The 19,547-nt window shown below is 36.0% G+C and overlaps 2 protein-coding genes across 2 annotated transcripts; one reads left to right on the top strand and one right to left on the bottom strand.

Annotated features, from left to right (window-relative positions):
- Positions 1-363: 363 nt before the first annotated feature.
- c1qtnf13 (C1q and TNF related 13) lies at positions 364-4,780 on the bottom strand. Its single transcript, XM_030136818.1, has 2 exons — positions 4,691-4,780; positions 364-2,330 (listed from the first exon to the last, which is right to left on the bottom strand). Exons 1-2 carry the CDS (start codon positions 4,752-4,754, stop codon positions 1,273-1,275), a joined length of 1,122 nt encoding a protein of 373 aa, XP_029992678.1. The 5' UTR covers positions 4,755-4,780; the 3' UTR covers positions 364-1,272.
- A 3,201-nt stretch (positions 4,781-7,981) lies between these two features.
- On the top strand, positions 7,982-16,303 carry ube2na (ubiquitin-conjugating enzyme E2Na). The gene is made up of 4 exons (XM_030136854.1): positions 7,982-8,086; positions 13,042-13,288; positions 13,554-13,694; positions 14,853-16,303. Exons 1-4 carry the CDS (start codon positions 8,057-8,059, stop codon positions 14,897-14,899), a joined length of 465 nt encoding a protein of 154 aa, XP_029992714.1. The 5' UTR covers positions 7,982-8,056; the 3' UTR covers positions 14,900-16,303.
- Positions 16,304-19,547: the final 3,244 nt, after the last annotated feature.

Genomic DNA, 19,547 nt, shown 5'->3' with positions numbered 1-19,547 from the left:
GAATACACAAAAGTTGTAGATTGCGCTTCAATAAATAGCAAAATTAACAAGAAAGATGTTTAAGTTTGATGTCATTCTGCAAACATCAAACATATTTCTTAACTTTTCTCAAACCAAATTATACACTCACGGATGTTATAATGTAACAAAATTGGTAAAAACTGTAAATGTCACTAATTATATATGTTCATTGTCTTACTTTCTTTCCAGGTATGCCTCTATTGTGTACTTCTTTCGTACTCCATTACTATTTGTGAACACAGTTTTCAGGCGAGGAGACGCTTTAGCATAATCAGTAGCGCCACCACCTGGATTTTGGAGTAGTTGCAGTAGCAGGAGTAAATGCAAATAAAGGCGGACTACTGTTAAGGCAAAGAGAATATTTATTTATTTATTAGGGTTTTTTTTTTTTTTATTAGGTCTGCAATGCGTACAAAACAACACAACAGATATATCCACAATATAAAATTTCCATTATGACAAACAAAGGTCTTAATATCATGATGTTAGGGATGCACTGATACACTGGGCTTCTTTACCACTGCTGTATACTGCAAAGAATATGACAATCACCTACTGATGTGGCTGATGTTTATGTATACTGTTTGACTATAGGTTATTACATAAATTTGTCTGATTTACTTTTTCAACAAAGGCCTGAAAACACCTTAGTAATTTTTTCTTTACGATGAGGATTTCTATGTTCCCCCTGGCACATAGGGGGGTAAATAAAAAAAGCCAGCATCACCTATTGACCACATTCTTATTTTAAACATCAATATCAGCCTAGAGTTTCCTAACTTGTACATCCCTTTGTGATATATCTAAAATCTATTTCTGATTACAATCTAAAATCTTGCCCAGCATTTTACAGCAACAACTATACATCATTTACATACAAAAAGACTTAAAAAAAAATTGTTATACAAAGATTTTTTACGTATACGTATCTTTGAGTTTTATCTAAAACGCATAATATAAACGTAAACATCTTTCCTTTTAGCAGTGTCTTCAGGAGTAAACCTAACCTTATTGCATTATTGTACTATAGCGCCATCTTATGGAGCAGCGTGGCAGCAGTAGTTGTCCCTGGAATGCCATTTGAAGAGAAAACAAACCAAAAAAAAAAAAAAAAAAATAGAAAACCTAACCCTACACTGATCACAGACTGTTTCTTGTTTATGAACACAGAAATAACCCACAGTTGTTCTAACACTTTTATGGACTTTTGCACTATTATTTAAACATAACATCATAAACTGTTGAAGTTGTTTAGAGGTGAGTTCTGTCCTGGATGGTAGAAGGTGTGAGTTGTTCTGCTTCAGGATACACCAGGAAGCCAGAGAAGGTGGTGTACCTGCCCTGGTTGCTGTACACAGCGTAACGCTCATCCTGCTGACTGTACAGCCACACAGTGTCGCCCTGGCGAAGAGACAGCAGCAAGCTCTGACTCTGCATCTCCCTCCTCTTGGATGTGTCCTCATCAAACACCATGGCCTGCACGTCACCCTTTCCGGTCATCAGCTTCACAGAAACTGCTTTACGAGGGTGTTTCCCTACAGTGAAGGCAAAGTAGTACGCCCCTGGGAAGTGGCAGGTGAACATGCCTGAGGTTTTGTTGAAATGGCCCCCGATGTTGACATATTCCACATCAAAGGTCAGAGGTGGCTTGTCCTGCTGGCGGCTGCTCTGACCCAGTAACGTGGATGTTCGTGCCACAGAGAAGGCCGAACGTGGGGCTCTGGCCAAGGGGTCGGGTTGGGGGGGGCAGCTCTGGTAGGACAGCCCGGATGCTGAGAGGTGGTTGCTGATGTAGCTGGTTGTGGAAATGTCAGGAGAGACCAGGTAACCAGAGAAGGAGATGTAAGGACCTGCATTGCTGTACAAAGCATACTGTGGACTCTGCTGTAGGAGCAGCCACACTGTGTCCATTTCCTTCAAATTAATCATCACACTTTGGCTTTGCACTTTCCTCCCTTTCTTGCGGTAGTCATCATATGCAATAGCCTGCACCTCCTCCCCGTTTTTAACCAGTATGACAGAAAGCATTTTTTTGGGAAATTTCCCCACAGAGAAGGAGAAATAGTAAGCCCCTGGAATGCGGCAGCGGAAGTGGCCAGTGTCAGGGTTGAAATCCCCCCCTGCGTTGACCATCAGCCTGTTGAAGGTCACCGCCTTCTGCTTGCCTCCCATGACGCTGCTGGTTCGTGTTGCAGAGAAGGCAGAGCGCAGGCCTGTTGTCACTGGAGGGGGGTTTAAAGATGAAACTGGTCCTGAGCAGGCCATCATAAGGAGTAACTTAGCCAGGCACCAGCATGTGTTCCACTGAGCTGCAAAAAAAGAGATGTGGTGTAAATAAGTCTAACAGGAAATAACAGGAGACTCACCCATGGTAACTGTAAAGCAGGGGTGTCAAACTCATTTTAGTTCAGGGGCCACATACAGCCTAATATGATATAAAATGGGCCAGACCAGTAAAATAATATAAATAATAGGATAAGAAGTTTTGAGTAAAAGTAAATTAAAAAAGTAAAAGTAAATTCCGTAATGAAAATGTTTACATTTATGAATTGTACTTGAACATAACATGAACAAATATGAACAACCTAAAAATTCTTTAGTAAAATAAATGCAATGTTAAAAAAATTACGCTTTAGTTTATCATTTATACATGTGAATCACAACTTACAGATCACAGTGGATCTACAGATACACAAAACATTAAATAACAGGGAGAATATTATTAAAATTCCACATACTTCTCATAAGACATTTCAGATATTTACATTTTTTGTAAAAGGCTAGTCTGTAAATGTCAACATTTTTATGTAATTTTACTTTTTTTTTTTTTTTTTACACTAAAACAAAGAGACAAATTTGATTATTTATAGGTTATTATGATAGTATTTTACTGGTCTGGTCCACTTTAGACTGAAATGACCTAAAATGATTCTAACATCCTTGATTGTTAATATCTTCATTGTAATTTTTGCATTTCACAAATTCACCCCAGGGACCAGATTGAATCCTTTGGCGGGCGGGATTTGGCCCCCGGGCCACATGTTTGACACCTGTGCTGTAAAGAGACAAAAGTTAATCTAAATGGAGGGCATTATACAAGCAGTGTTCTAACTGCTTGATAGTAATTCTATTAATTTGCCTGATTAATTTGAGAATATTGTAACAAAAAAAAAAATCCATGAACTGTTTAGTTTAGTTTATTTGCACATTAAATACAATAAGATTGCAACATATTGTGCAAGAGAGGTGAGATGCTAAACATGGCTTATGCAGAAACTTGTACAAATGCAGGTATCAATTTAACCTAAGAAAGGAAAAAAAAAATACAGCTTACATAGATAATAGATTTGCAATAATATAGAATGAAAGACTTCTGATACCTTCTGTTGTTGTGTCTTAATTATATTGAGATACAATACTAAAAGGAGAGCGACAAAAACAGAAAAAAAAATATCATAAATCTTTAATGAGATGATAATAAGATGTAATTTAATAGGTAAACTGTACATGTTACATGCACAAATTATGGTTTCATTGTCATTACATTTATCATGTGCCATGATGGAGAAAAAAAATCAAATGACTAAAAACAACTCTGGTCTGCAGGCCCCGGATCGGTCGACGCCGGTCCAGTCAATCTTAAAGAAACAGCTCTTTTAGTTTAATTTATCAGACTGATCTCATCACATAATGCCCCTCTATAAAATGATAAGGAAGTTTGGTTTAGTCCTGTCGGGATCAATCCTCCCAGTCAAATCAAGTCATCAGTGCGAGCAACAGCGCCTATAATGCTGCTGATATTGTCTGTTCACTCTGTGCACTGAGAGAAGGGACTAGATTAGGTGCTGGTTCATCTGTTCCTGTGTGTGTTGGACAATGGAAAATTTGGGATGGTTGGTGAGGTAGGGCATGGCAGAAAGTTAAAAGACGCCATTGCAAACTGTATTTAAAAAACACATTTTTGTTACACAGGTGCTGCAAAGTTGGTACATATGTTTTCTAATGGCATTTCCAATGCATTTGCTTACACCAAAGGCATTTTGTTCTACTTTTACACATGTAATATCAATCCAACAAAGAGCAGATTGTATTTAAAATCAATAAAAGTATCCCTAAATACATTAAATGGAATTTGAAGACTTGCTTGTAATGTCTGGATGTGTATTTATTAATAGAGTCATAGATTTTACATCACATAAAGGCAGTTTGATGTAGAGTTTAACCTTGCACCTGTTAGAGTAACTAAAATAAACAACAATAGACTTGATTAGATTACATTCAACTTATAGAATAGACTAAACATGTTGGATGTTTCCTCTTGTTGTCTAAAATATGCATACTTTACAAAAGATGAACAATTTAAACTGAGCTTGCAATACCATTCTGTTGTCATTCTAATGGAATGAATGAAAAACAAAGACTGATCACTTTCAGGTTGAAGAAAATTTGTAGAATTTTTAGCAAATGAATGTAAAAATATTGCAGTTCAGTGATGTATATAATGCATGTTTACTATAAAACACTAGATCTGAGTTTTACCTTTTGCAAAATATACAAATTCTGTATTTTCTGGTCATTTAAACAAAATTTTCCAAGTGAAAAGACTCCATACATTTTTTTTTTTAAATTCCCTTTCTATCTCATGGCACTATCAAAGTATTAAACCCACCTTTTGCTCTATACTTGGTCAGAACTTGCATGATGGACCTCCTCTCCTCTCCAGCTTTTTTCATAAGACTCCTGTCAGTTTGCTGCACTTCTAATATCCATGTAACAGGCCTGACGTCCAAAGGCACAAAGCTTTTGGCCCTGCGTACAAATCAGGAGGAGGAGGAGCTCTGAATGCCCTCCAATCTGTCGCTCCCGCTCACCATGTGGTACATAAAAAAGTATGCCTCTGTGCCACTATGCCAGTGGAAGAGTAATTCATGCTTTGTTTAGTCTAAAGCTGTGAGACAACCGCCACAACATCTTCAGAACGAGTCAAACAGAGTAATGAATGAAAGTTTTTGTTCTTTTACACTGCACTCTTCAGGTGTGATTTGCTGTATATGTATAAAACATTCTGTAGGCAATAAAATTTTTACATAAGATTATATGTGGAAAAACATTTACACTCAGTACCAAAGTCTAAAACAAATTACTTTCCATAAATTTGGGATAATTGTAAAGATTATAAGCAAATAGAAGGGTCTTTGTTGCTGACCTTTTTAAATAATTTAACCGTTTATGTCTCAAACTGTTATGACCACATTAAAGATGGTTCATTTTTTGCAATATCCTTTTAAGAGCTTTAATAAGTGTGTTTTGCATTTAAAATGTGAAACTGTGTTGCATAATCATTAGCATATCACTGTGAAATGAGAAGCGGCTTATTTTATTTAAATTTTATTTCACAGGGACAACACATTTAACCATTGTTACATTTTAAGATGTGTAATCACTGCAATCCACATAGCACTTGTAGCCACTGTAGCTATTGTGCACACCATGTGTCTGGTACAATGCTGTCAAGAACTGTTTTTATGATTGGATATTTCTAAGATTAGGGATGTGAGGATTGATTTTAGATGCTCGTAGTCATCCTATCAAAGGACAGAATGTAGAAATAATTGAGTCCTAGTATTTAGGTATCATACTACATTTATATTGCATTCGCATTTCTGCATTTGGCAGATGCTTTTATCCAAAGTGACTTACAGGGGAAGATTAACAATTATGCTCTCTCTCTCTCTGCTTCTTTTGTAAAGCACCTTAAAACAACCACAGTGGACCAAAGTGCTGTGCAGAAGAATAAATAAATACCAAAATAAAAGAATAAGGACAATGAATGAAAGACAAAAAATGAATGAAATTACTATTTGAGAATAACACACAGGATTTATAAGTAAAGTCAGAGGAAACTTGCAAAGTTCTAGGTTGGCTTGACCCTGTTGACCATGTCTTATCATTCTTTTACTGAGTCTGTACATTTTGTTTCATTTGTTGGTTCCAATCTCTTAAAGGTAAAGTAGGAAAATAAAAGATGGATGATGAATAAGATGATTGTCTGTCATAGAATAACAGGAACTGCTTAAGAAACTTTGCAGGATCTTTACAACAAACAGGTGAGCAAGAAAGGAGAATCCAGCTGGTCTGATTACACCCATCCTTTACATCAACATTTCCAGTTTCTTCCATCTGATTCACTGCTCAGACTTCCATTAGCCAAAACTAACACATACAAACATTCATTTTTACCTTTGGCCCTGTTCCCACTGAACTCCAGGAAGAAAAGGTGGTTTATTTTTAGTGGTGTCCTTTGTGTTTTTCAGCATTTTCCTCTCTTTTGTTTATGTATTTATGCTATTGGTTGTATTGCTGTATTTTTGTGCTATGAAAAATGTTTTACATGTACTGCATTGTAATGTTCTTTCATCACTGCACTTTCTTTGTTGACATACAGTATGTATTAAATGTGATCTATTGTATAGATTAAGCAGGGTCAGCAGTGCAAGACTTAAAATGAGCCCCACTGTCAGTCGCTGTAATACTAAAAATGAACACATCAATGCATCATTAATTATAATCCAACAAAATATAGATTATTGTGCAATGGGTCACTCTATGTGTTTATTTTTTGGACTTTACACATATTTAGATATTGACTTTTAACACAGTTTTGACACTCTGATTACATGTTGGCAAATCAGCTTCATATATACTTCCTGTGTAGTTGCAGATCAATGATAAGTTCTCATAATATTCATATTCATTTACTTTTTAAAACACAGAGTAATAGAGTTTTCTTACAAAGCAGCAGGAAATAGGTATTTTTACCTGAGAACTTCCTCTACTACTGGATAAAGATCTGATGAATAGATTATAACTGAGTGTATTTTAAAAAAAAAAAATCCGTCTGAATGCTATTTTGTGTGCATTATTAAAGTGTGGGCAACAATGAATGCATAACTGCTGTGCCTTGTGTCATTGTTGTCTCTTTAAGTGTAAAAACCTTGAAATGACTGATTTATTAACCTCAGATTTGGGTTACTTTATTATGACAGTGAAATATGACCATAAACAGGCCATTTAATGTTTAAATGTGTTAGATTATATTATTGCGAGATGTGTGCAAAAACTTTTTTTAAAGGAACTTCATTAAAGAACTACAACAATGCAGTCAAACATTACAGGCAAAAGACTACAGAAAATATACAAATTATGATAATAACACAGCGCCATTATTAGAAGGGGGTGTAGTCATTCCATTTTACAGAATATTTGGTACATTCCGGGGTTTTGTTGCTTTTTCACTGAGTTTATTAGGGTTGACACATGCAAATTTCAAAATGTGGAACTTCTTTCAAAAATGCATGTTTATAAATATGAAATTTATCTGATACAATACATACATCGATTATAAATGATCTTTTAGAATTCACGTTGTCAAAATGTGTAATAATGTTCTTATCTGTGATTTCCATGGCGCTGATTAAATTGGAAGAAATGTAATTTGTAGGATGGGCCATAAAGAAAGAGAATAAGGGCAATAATAGAACAGATGAAGATGTGATTCTGATTCTTAATTACAAAAAGTACATGTATTTTCAATATCAAAACATTTACAGTATAGGTGGTGGGATATATGTTGTGTAAAATTTGATCTTATTGCTGATACAGTAAATAAAACTGAATGTCCAGGATTTATATCAATATAAATTTGTTGGGAAGATAGTATTTCAGAGAGCTTTTCCTTCTGGTGTTTTTTTGTCTTTGTTTGTAAAATGATGCCTGTTTATTGCTACATTTAGAGTCAGTCAATTCTAAACCATTAATAAATAATTGAGAATCGATTCTTTTTCTAAATGGATCCTGGTTAGTTGTATTAAGCCTGAGAATTGCTTCAAACTCAATTAAATTCTTTATTGTTGTGCGCGTGAAGCTCTTACACAGTCTGTGTCATGACGCGAAAAACCCGGAAGACGTGTATGTGCTGCTGTCAATGCCAACGGCGGAGGAGGCACTGAGAGCTGAAGACCACATTTAAGACAAGATGGCAGGTCTGCCCCGCAGGATCGTCAAGGTAATTATTTTACACGAAAACGAAGAGCTAATGACAAATTTTCTGTCACGGATAGAACCGCTTAGAGACGACCAGTGCTCCCTCAGTTGATCTGCTGCGCCCGGTGAACAGTTTGGTGTGCTAACATTAGCCGCCTGCTGGCTAACATTAGTTTGCTAAAGTAACTTCCGTTTCGTGCCCAGAAACACCGAAGCAGGGTGGGTTAAAATCTATCAAGGCTCTGTAGATATAGCAGATAAACATCGTCTATGTCGGGCTTTCTGTCCAGAACAGACTTTTAATCAGTGATAATTAGTCTGACGTTTCTGCTGAACAGATTTTAGGGCTGACTGAATGACTGGCTAATCAGGCTAACCGTGCTAAACCGGCTAGTTTGTTAGCTTTCTCTCAAATTATTATTCACACGCCGTTTTGTGTCTACTAAACAGTCAGAACCAGAAATATCTGTTATAGTTTTGTTATATTTCAGATGTTATCACGACCAAAGCTGCTCAAGTTAACACTTTTTTATATTTTTTTGATGAGAACTGAAAGTACATTGTTCCAAATAATTATGCATTACCTAGTTTGACTGGAGATCCAGTGGAACGTAAAGAGCATGGATAAATTATTTTAGTAGTGGTTTACCATCTCAGGAAAAAACAAAAAACTACCCACTCTGTAAACATCTGTATAATCACTGTCAGTTAACTTCAATTTATCACTTATTGAAGTCCAGGTGCCTTTTAAGTAGAGGATGTATTATATTGAAAAAGATTTAGAGTATTACAACCTAAACTTTATAATAAGTGAGATTCAAACAGAAAAAGATATGTGTCAAAACTAGAAGTACTCCCCAAAGCACCATAGCTACAAAGGAACCAGTGAAAGGAAATATTGAGCAATCTGCTGTTTGTGCATATTAATAGGCCTATATGAGCCTTTGTTTGGTATCACTTAAATGCCTCAGCTTCTCCATGAGTATTTTCTGCCTGTGTTTGATTTGAGGATGCCAGTATTACATTCTACAAATACACTTTTCCAGTACTGCTTGGAATCCTTATAGGTCTTTACTTAAGGGTGCTACACAGTAAAGTTGTGATATATGAATGTATGTTTTATTAGGTTAGTAAAAGTATTTCCTATCGTATTACACTCTTATTTACAGTGTTCACACTCTTTATATCCGTAATTGTTGTCAGTTGGGCATTTGCGGTCATCCACATGGTACAAATGCAGGCAGGAAATTTGCATGAAGCAACACAAACACAGAGCAGAGTGAATGTGACACAGAATGGTGTAAGTCTGAATATGGAAAATACTCCAACCAGCCAAGACAAAGCAAGTAGTGAGTGGCTGATATTGGGGTTGGGCGTTATAACAATACTAAGCAAAAGCAGAAATATGCCCACTGGTAGAGATTTGTCAAAAGAAAACTAAGTATGTGTTTTCCAAATTCTTTAGGGCTCTGAATCACACAAATCGTGACTTAATTCATTCACTATCACTCTCAAAGTATTCCAAAATATCAATTGCTATCCTTTTGTGAAAACACTGCAGCACTGTAGCTTGCTTAATAATGTGGAACAACCTGTTTAAGTAGGTTCCCTTTAGCAAGTCCCAGTCCTCGAAGAGTGGTTGAAAGACTGTGGTTGTTGTATCTTATGCAGACTCTTAAGCCCCTTGAGGTAAATTTGTGATATTTGTCTACATACTGTAAGTAAAATAAATAAAATTGACTTTACCTGACCCATACTTCAGCATAGTGGGTGGGAGTGATGTACCTTGAATGGTTATTGTGTCCTGCCATTAGACAAAAGGAAATGACAGGAATGCGCTGTTGGATTAAATACATCAAGCAGATAATTCAGTGAGACTTGTTCAGTTGGGTCTATATGGCACATTACAGATTTTCAGGTTTACAGATTATTTTTAGATCAGTAGTAGATATGTGCCATTTCAGACACATCTTCATTACTGTAGAAAACAAAGGCATGGTTATATTATTTTATAGTAAATGTACAGCAAATGGGATGGTTTGAATGTCAACCACACTATTTAAAGGAGGACTTTGGTTTCAGATCATGCTGTAAATTAGTGTAACTATAGGTGCACATCAATAAAATTACAAATCGGATTCAACAGAAACTGAACATGCTATTACACTAACATGGTGTTGATGCACACTGCTTGTCTTCAATTTGTCATAGAATGCACACTTTATTTATCTATGCATTAGTCATACAACAGTCACTTCACCATCCATTTATTTTGCAAGCAAAAAACCTTAGCTCTGTAAAATGCCAGTTTACTTACATTTTCTTTTCTTTTCCGATGAGCAGTTCCAAATAACCAAATAGGGTTTATAATGACAGGATTTTCACAATAACTGAAAAAAATTACAGTTATGCGTTGCAGTGAGCCTGAAAAGAATGAGGGCAGAAGTTGCTTGATATGTGTAAAGTCTCCTTTTTGTTGATGAATAAAATAAACAAGAAAGCTGTTAATCTACGATTCCAATGCAAGAAATTGGAGAAAAAATGGATCAGTGCCTCCATGGAAAAATAAGCTTCCCTCAGAAATAAAGGAAACTGCCCCTTCATTTAGCAACAAAAATGACAAAGAACATGCATGCCAAACCGAGCTTGTCTGTCTAGTTGTTTTGTTTTCCCAATAGCAAATGTACACTGTAATAAACATCAATTTTTGTATCACAATATACTTTATAAGTAACAATTGCAACCCTTTTCCCAAATGTTTAATGTTCAACAGACACAGAAAATCTAACCAATAAAATTTGAGTATCAAGTTTTCTACCGCATGACAAATGCAGGATTTGCTTAATGATTGGTAACAGTGAGTGCATTGAAACTGAATTTACATTTATTTGAGGGAATCCACTAGTATTATAGCTGCCAGAACATTAATTGTACATTTACATTTTGTGAACTTGTAAATTAACCCTATATTGAGATGAATCATGAAGCCATTTTAGGAATGTGAACAGCGCATAAGAGGATGTTGCACAGGTGGGCGAGGAAGCAGACCACAGACTTGCATTGGTGGGAAAAGGTGGGAGGGATGGGAACAGTATTTAGTGGGCCGAGCCCTTGAGCCCTCAGAGCGTGTGACTGGGATCGGGAGCCCCTCTCCTGTCTGTGTTTTCACTGCAAGGTTTTGTCTGTGGGTTATCTGAAACATTTCAGGAATTTCACTCCCAGTTACATTCAGGAAAAGAGTGTTCAAAACAGGAATGGCAGCTGTTGGCAAGAGTTTTTTTTTATTATTATTATTTCTTTTGTTCAGGGTGGTATGTATTGTTTAGGTGTACTGAGATATACATTCCCCTTGTCCTGCAGATGATCGTAGTACATTTACAAGCTACTGCACCTTTCAAAGTTGAACAAAAAGAACATTATTAATAAAACTGTCAGTATGGGGTAGATATAGAAGTTATCAACACTGAAACTGATTTGAATTCAGATCCAGTCAATGTAGTTTCCTTGTGGTAGCTTCTCCCTGAGGCATGTCTGGCATATCACAAGACATATCAGGTACCTGCTCCTCTTTCGCAGTACAGGTGCGGGTTTCTGTAGGTCACTTTGCTGTCACTATGAGCTGGGAGTAGCCTTACTGCATTTGACTGATGGGAGTGTTTGTAATAGCCTCCTGCGGTGCGGTGGCTGAGTCAGTGTCACCTCTAAAAAGACGGTTGCATACCGCACAGGCTTCAGATAGTCAGGGCTGAGCCTTTATTGAAGCCATGCTACTCTCAACACTCCTAAAGAGACTGAAAGACAGTAAATGCATTGGAGTTTCCCATGTTCACATCTGGCTCTCTCCTGATATTCATTTTACTAATTTCAATAATCCAATCAAAATTTTACATTTCATGCTCTTGTATAAATAAAAATATGCTGTGTTTAATTTAGTCAAATGTAAGTCATTCATCTCCAACTGTAAAGGTGCACTACGTACACTATGTGCAGCTACTACTGTAACAGTGAGTACAACACTCACTCATTGCTTAGAAATGCAGCCAAGTACTGTAAATAAACATCCAGCTTCCATTACAACACAGACTCCAATACAAACTTGAACTTTAAAGAATCCTGCAGCCTTTTCTTATGCATGAATAATTGATCAGTTGATTAGTTAAACGGTAAGTAAGAGTCGACTAATTTTTAAAAGTGGGTGGATGTGGGAAGAGATTTATGTTTTATTTCATAGAGACACAAGCCTCAAGATGTGATTCTAATGTGTATGGTGTGATTTCTGCCTAACTGCTGCACAACTAAAGACTGTTTGGTCATCATTATTATCTTTATTATTATTATTATTATTATTATTATTATTATTATTATTTTGGGTTTGTTTGAGTGCACATGCTAACAATGATGTCGTGACTAATCAACTTAAACTGGCGTGAATAAATAATTTAAATAATAACAAGTAATAAACTAACAAAAATAATTTTATTGCCCATCCCTTACCCTTACAAACATCAGCCCAGATCAGCATAGGAGACTAAGGTGAGGCAAATTCAGTTTAAACATATGAACATCCAGTTCCCCACCTTTGTTAAGATGCAGGTTTCACTCTGGACCAAGTTTAGATCAGATGCTATTTATAAAGAATAACAAGCCATTTAAATCCCACAGCTTTGTTTTATTAGCTGTGTTCTGTTGTTTGATCACTAAGTGTAATTATTTAATAATATATCTATTATTGGATCTGGAGGTTGAAAATTGTCATCTGTGATTGTGTGGCCCACCTGCAGTGCCTACTTAGCCCACCAGGGGGCAGTGGCCTGGGGCAGATACACGGGGACTGGCTGAATACCAAATGATACATATTTCCACTGTAGTACAGTTTATGAAAGCATTCCTCATGACTGATGGTGTCTTAGATTAGTGAATGAATGCTTCAGTTTATTGGATCACTGTATAGTTATTGTCTTTGTCATTTCTTTCCAGGAAACTCAGCGTTTGATTGCAGAACCTGTTCCAGGCATCAAAGCAGAACCAGATGAGAGCAATGCGCGCTACTTTCACGTGGTCATCGCTGGACCTCAGGACTCACCGTTTGAGGGGGGCACATTTAAACTTGAACTCTTTTTACCAGAGGAATACCCCATGGCAGCTCCTAAAGTACGCTTTATGACCAAAATATATCATCCCAATGTAGACAAGTTGGGAAGAATATGCCTAGACATTTTGAAAGGTAAGTGATGATGTGTTTAGAGGCCTGGTACTGGTAGAAAGTCTGTATGTATTGCATTTAATGATATTCAGCTTAAGAGTAAGTGAGGATTTGCCAAATTAATCTTACTCAAACGATTAAGGGTCTCTCACATTACACTCGTGCTACTGCCTCATTGGTCTTGGACCTTAAATGAATATTCTGTTCTTATACTCTTTGTTCACTCACACCCTTGTTTTAATGTCTTACAGTTTATTTTTTTTATTTGATTGTTTTTTTCTTTTAGATAAATGGTCACCAGCTCTGCAAATTCGCACAGTACTGCTGTCGATCCAGGCATTACTAAGCGCACCAAACCCGGATGATCCCCTAGCAAATGATGTTGCAGAGACGTGGAAGAGCAATGAAGCTGAAGCCATAAAAATAGGTGAGAACTGTAGTTCAGCTGAAGGTTTATTACACTTCATTTCAAACTCTTGCCTATTTTCCTTGCCTGCTCATTTTGATCATTGGAATATCCAGTATCTCGCAAAACATAAAAACACAGCATTGTTATAATACACTTTGTATTTACAGTGTCTTTAAGAAAATTTCCACACACATTTACTGGTTTGTTCATCATCTTTTGAAATGAAATAATGGATTCATACAGACAAATAGGTATCTGTTTTTATTGTTGATAAAGAAGTAGGTCTGTGCAGTTTGATCAAAATCTTATATTCCCACTTCATATATGATAGAACACACTTTCTGGTAAGTCGGTGAATAAATAGTTTATATAAAGCAACAACAAGGGCCTATTTCATGTAACAAATAAAAAATATATACTTGACAAGTAAAATAAATGTACTTGGATTTTATTATTTTACTCGTTTTGTCCAGAACTGGGAACATTTCTATTAAGTATGCAACAAAATATGAAATATTAATAAAGGAAATGTAAAAAAAAAAGCTCGATACATATAGGTGAAACAAAATGAATATAGGCCCTAAAATGTGACACTATTCTGGTCCATGTCAGACTTTTTAGACCCAAACAATGTCCATGTAACAGAAGGCATCTGGTTTTGTAATTTCCTTCTTGCCCGTGATTGGAACAATGTAAAACCTGGTCGAAATGATGGGAATATTGTTGTACAAAGTGTGAAAGTATTTTTTATTACTGTGTCTTGTCATGTATGTCATCCATCTCATCATATTTTGAGGTCTCACTTTTCTGAAGAATTTAAGTTCGCTGTTTCAGTGAATATCCTTCTAAATTTCCACCCAATTTGAAAACTTTCCTTCATCACCCCCATATTTCTCAAACAGAAACTGGTACAAATTTATGAATCAGCCTTTTGTGTAACAGAACAGATTGTGAAATATAGACTGATAAAAGTGCATTCCTAATGGCAACACAGTGAAAAAAGTTGATTTCATCATATTGAACAAGAAAAAGAGAAAGATTTGATGTTTATTTTTAGAATTCAGTGTTCAGTGTTAGTTGAATTTCACATATGTATTTTAGCTTGCCAAGAGGTTGACATGTTTGCTGCCTGTGGATTTAAAGTTTCTGTTCTATTTTTTTGTTTTGACTTTTCAGCTCAGACATGGACCAAGCTTTATGCTGGAAACAAATATGACGTGTAAAACAGCCTGACAACTGGAGACACAAGTGGAAGTCAAGTGTGAACACAATTCATCATGTTCTGCCAAGGCCTCTTCCTACTTCATTTGCATATAAAGGACACAGTCTTAAATATACAGTATATAAAAAATATACATATATATTATAATATAAACATAATCTAAAGGAAAAAAAAGACCTGATGACAGTTGGTGATTTAAATGCACACTAGCGATGACATGACTCGTCTTTGTCCTTATTCACTACTGTTCAAATGCATGGGCAGAGGTTTTCGATCTACTCACCTGGCTTTCTTTGTCCATCGATTTTTGGGAGGCTTTCGCCAACAGCTGCTTCAACAAGCACATTTAGGGGTAAAAGGGTGTTGTGTATGTCCCATATGTTTGGTGTGGTGTGGGGTTGAGGGTGGGGCGGAGCAGAGGAGGGAAAAACTGACTAGATGTGGTCAACATGGTATATATATATATATTTTTTTTTTGTTTTTGTTTTAGCTTCGTTCTCTTGTGTTGCTGTTCGTTTATAAAAATGCAGCTAACTACTATTAGCCCCTTATATTTAGACACTCACCTGGAGATGGACATGAGTTGAGTCTTGCATAGATGGCCCAGTGGGACGCATAAACAATCGTAGCCCTACTTCTGTAAGTCACAAACAGCTCCATTACATACAGAGCATTCATTCATTTTCTGAACTGCTTACCCCAGAGATGGTCGTGTAGGCACTGGAGCCTATCCCAACTATCAACAGGCCCTGGATGTGTCGCCAGTTCATCACAGGGCTGACATATAAAAGAACAACCACCCCCCTCACCAATACAGAATACTAACACAAAAAAAAACAATCTGAGCCTGCCACCATCACATTAACCTTTTCAACCGCTGTCAGTTTAGACTGTGGAAGAGGAGGAGGAGGAGGAAGAGTGTAGAAGATAGAGTGGACATGAGTGAACCTTTCCTTAGTTTTTAGCACAAATATTTTTATTACCATATCCTGTCTTCTCTGAAATGTTTTTGCTATGGCCATACTAACTACTCTGCCTTTTCCCCATGTTTCATCACAATCTAATGCTTCAAGACTCAGTGGTTTGCTTCCTTCCAATGGCATTTATTTCACAAGGCAGTGGTTACATTGAGCTGTCAGTCGTATGATGTCGATTATAATAATAGATGTATTTACGTGGGAGGACGAGATGCAGGTTTGTTGCAGGATCAAACTCCAGAAGATCAATGAAGGCTCTGACTGATGTCATGATTGGTCTTTGGCTGAAAGTCTATATTCAGTTCACTGTTTGTAAATTCATTCTTTCTATTAATCTGGGAGGGGATTATTTTCCTTCTCCCAGTGTGCTATGAAACAGTCCACCTGCATATGTTTTTGTTCTGTAAATAAAATCTGTTGATTAATAATCCAATGCCTGGTTTGGGTCTTTGGGAGGGAAACATAAGGCATATTGGTAAATAGTTTACTGCTATTGATGTTGCATGATTTAGACTGTGATAGCCAAGATATCTTTACTAGTAAATTTATACCTCTGAATTATTTAACTCAACTTTATAAAGCACCTCAAGAACATTTTTGTCCTTTTTAATCAAATATTTATTCACCACACTAGTACAACAACTTGAGAAATCATACCAAAGTGTTAAAGATGTAGTCTGCTTCATTGTTAAGATATAGTAAGTCAGGAGTTCCCAAAGTGGGGTACATGGGAACTTGAACTTTTTGGAAAAAAATATATTAAATAAGTCATCATGTACTGAATACAAAATAATAAGAATTAATGCTGAAATATAAAGCACAATAAATACATTCATGTAATAGTTTTATTGTCAATCATCTTGTTTAAGCTTTGGTAATATTTTGAGAACATTTCTATTTTATAATATTCAAAATGAGTTTATTTGAGTCGCTAAGTAATTATTTTTTGTTCATTTAAGGTTAATTTATTAATGACCAATTTATTTTTCTCATCAATGAAAGAGGGCATTTTTCGGTTTATATTTTGCACACAAAATTTACTTAAAAATGTGTTATTTTTTATTTATTACAGTTAAATATATGCTGTTTGTTTCCAAAGTTTTGAAAATATAAATGGACACCTTTGGCACAGGAACAAATTTTGTCTAATTTTTTTCCAATCAAAAATGCTGAAGCGAGTGTTGGGGGTATTTCAAGGGGTATTCCACTTTTCAAAGTTTGGGAACCACTGTACTAAGCCAAGTTTTCAAGCAAGTTGGTAACTGGGCAAAATTTAGAAGTGTGTATCTTTTACAGAAGTTAAAGGAATCTCATACATTCAAACAAGTCCTTAAAATTTCATGAACTATCATGAATAGTTCAAATGTAATGACTGAATCTTAGCATCTTTACTGTACCATCAGTTTTTACAGTGAAATCAGTGTCAAACCACAATTTCAAACCCACAAAAAACTAAGGACTGATTTTTTTTGTGCTGTTTATTGGGACTAATAATGTTCTATACATATATATTGTTAAACAGATGGAGGGGATTAAACAGAGGTGTAACAGACTGACAAAACTTGTGCCATTGTGAACAGCTTGGATGATGAAAATCTGAGAAACTGCATTTTTCCTCAATTGTTTACATGTACTGATAGGGTTAGTGGTGCAGAAATGATCAAACATTTTGTATCAGTCAATGTTTTAGGAACAGGGAGGACATGCAGAATAATGTACCATGTTATACATCGTATTTTGTTTAGTTATATTTTCAAAGTAGGAATGTTTATAGTTGATAGATGTAGTTCAGCCTCCTAAGACCCGGCTATGGGTTTTCTGTCCACGTTTGTGAACAAGCATTTTACAGCTTTATACAAAAAAACCCTAAACTGTCCACTGCAAAGGACATTCCATAATTAAAAAAAAAAAAAAGGCATCTGAAAAAAACTGTTGCATCATGAAGTTTCTAATATAGGCAGTTATTTAATTAAAACAAAAGCTAAAACTTGTACTTTCCTGGGTCTCAGGAGGTTAATGGAGTGATTTGGAGTAAAACTTGACCTGTGGTTGAAGGCTTCCTCCACTAGGGGGCAGCTCTGAGCTTCAGTCTGATCAGCTTTACAATTACTGATATGACTCACTACAAAGCATGCCGCTGGAAATAGCCTGGATCTGTGAGGCTGCTTCATTACATTGGACCTTTAAATTTACACTGGATTGTAAATTTGGACTGACCTATGAAACAACAGTGAATAGTCTTATGCTTACTTCAGGAACTGTGGGAAATTTCTCAATCAGAAATACACTTTCGAGCATGCAGTGGATGATTATTGTGCTTGTTAAATAAGGCTCATTAGGACCATTCAGCGGAAAAGGTTGATGGTGATCTGTTTAACACTTTACATATTTTTCATTCTTTATTTTTGATAATTTTGGCTGTGTTCATGGATAAAGCATGACATTTTGCAAGATTGTGAATTTTTGTATTATCTTGCCATGTACTGTGTACAGCGACACTCCATAAATGTGCCATTTAAACACAGACAAATTACAATTTTTTGATTGATTATGTCAATTTTGTTAGTTTTCTTAAATTAGATTAGCACTTCTTTTTTTTTCAACAAACTTAGAAAGGATGAATGTTTTACCTTGCTGACATGCTTGCTTTCTAAAGCTGTTGAGAAAAAAAACAAAAACAAAACAAAACAAGTGCTAATCTAAATTGCAGCTTTTTATGTCACTTCCATTAAAGCATAATACATGCATTTTGTTATACCTTGGTGTCAGTCTGAGCTTTTGCTTTGGAAATGATTGTTTTTATTTCTCTCTACCAGGTCATTCTGACCACATTTGGTATATAGAGGGGAAAAAAAGATATTTTCATTAGATAGCGCGAATCTCCCTTTCCCTTGAGCTTTAATCCTGAGAAGTAGTTGTTTGTGTATGGGTATAATAAATCAACACACAAAAAAATTCTTGCAAGTAGTATTGGAAATAATAGATTTTTTTTGGCATTTAAAGGGCAAAATCTTTAGTGGTCTAAATGTGACACTGCACAAAAAATAATAATGCTAAATAATAAACTAAAACTAAAACTAATAATAAAATGCTAAATAAACTACCATGGTAGGTCACAAAACGCGACTAGATGCAGTTTGACATCGTCTCCAGTTGGGGCTCAGGCATGAATGAACCAGGTACAAGACGAATTATGAGAACCTTAATTAAGGTTCTCATAATTCATGAATGAAAGGGTTAAGACACAGTCAGTTGTTAGAAGGGTTCAAATACAGTCAGTTGTCATATGGTTTGACCAGGAGGGGGCGCCAAGATCCTGATCTTGCTTTGGGCACCAGTGTGGCCAGATCCGGCCCTGGATGTAGGTGAAAACAATTTCTCAGTGTTTGTAGAATAGAATTATTTATGTCTAATATTTTGTTGTGTTCAGGAGTATGAGTGCAACTAAGGGTTCAAAACTCTTTTTTTTTTTTTTTTTACTATTATTGTTTTATTTTTTTAAATAAATCTTGTCACTGCTGAACCTGACCCTGGTGTGTGTGTGTGTGTGTGTGTGTGGGGGGGGGGGGGGCAGGCTGTGAGCTGCTGGTCTCAGGTCAGCTGGTCACTTGGAGGCTACAGATGCAATAGTGTTTGTTGAATTGTGTGTGTTGACAGCGGTACTAAACTACC

Source organism: Sphaeramia orbicularis, chromosome 6 (genome assembly GCF_902148855.1).
Source record: "Sphaeramia orbicularis chromosome 6, fSphaOr1.1, whole genome shotgun sequence".
In the NCBI taxonomy this organism is placed as follows: Eukaryota; Metazoa; Chordata; class Actinopteri; order Kurtiformes; family Apogonidae; genus Sphaeramia; species Sphaeramia orbicularis.
This window is presented reverse-complemented; position numbering and strand designations above follow the sequence as displayed.

Excerpts from the sequence above, each read along its gene's own strand:
- c1qtnf13 (XM_030136818.1), bottom strand. The coding sequence starts at position 4,754 with ATGAAAAAAGCTGGAGAGGAGAGGAGGTCCATCATGCAAGTTCTGACC. Across the intron at positions 2,331-4,690 it reads GACCAAGTATAGAGCAAAAG|CTCAGTGGAACACATGCTGG; the intron begins GTGGGTTTAATA and ends CTTTTTTTGCAG.
- ube2na (XM_030136854.1), top strand. The coding sequence starts at position 8,057 with ATGGCAGGTCTGCCCCGCAGGATCGTCAAG. Across the intron at positions 8,087-13,041 it reads TGCCCCGCAGGATCGTCAAG|GAAACTCAGCGTTTGATTGC; the intron begins GTAATTATTTTA and ends ATTTCTTTCCAG. Across the intron at positions 13,695-14,852 it reads AGCTGAAGCCATAAAAATAG|CTCAGACATGGACCAAGCTT; the intron begins GTGAGAACTGTA and ends TTGACTTTTCAG.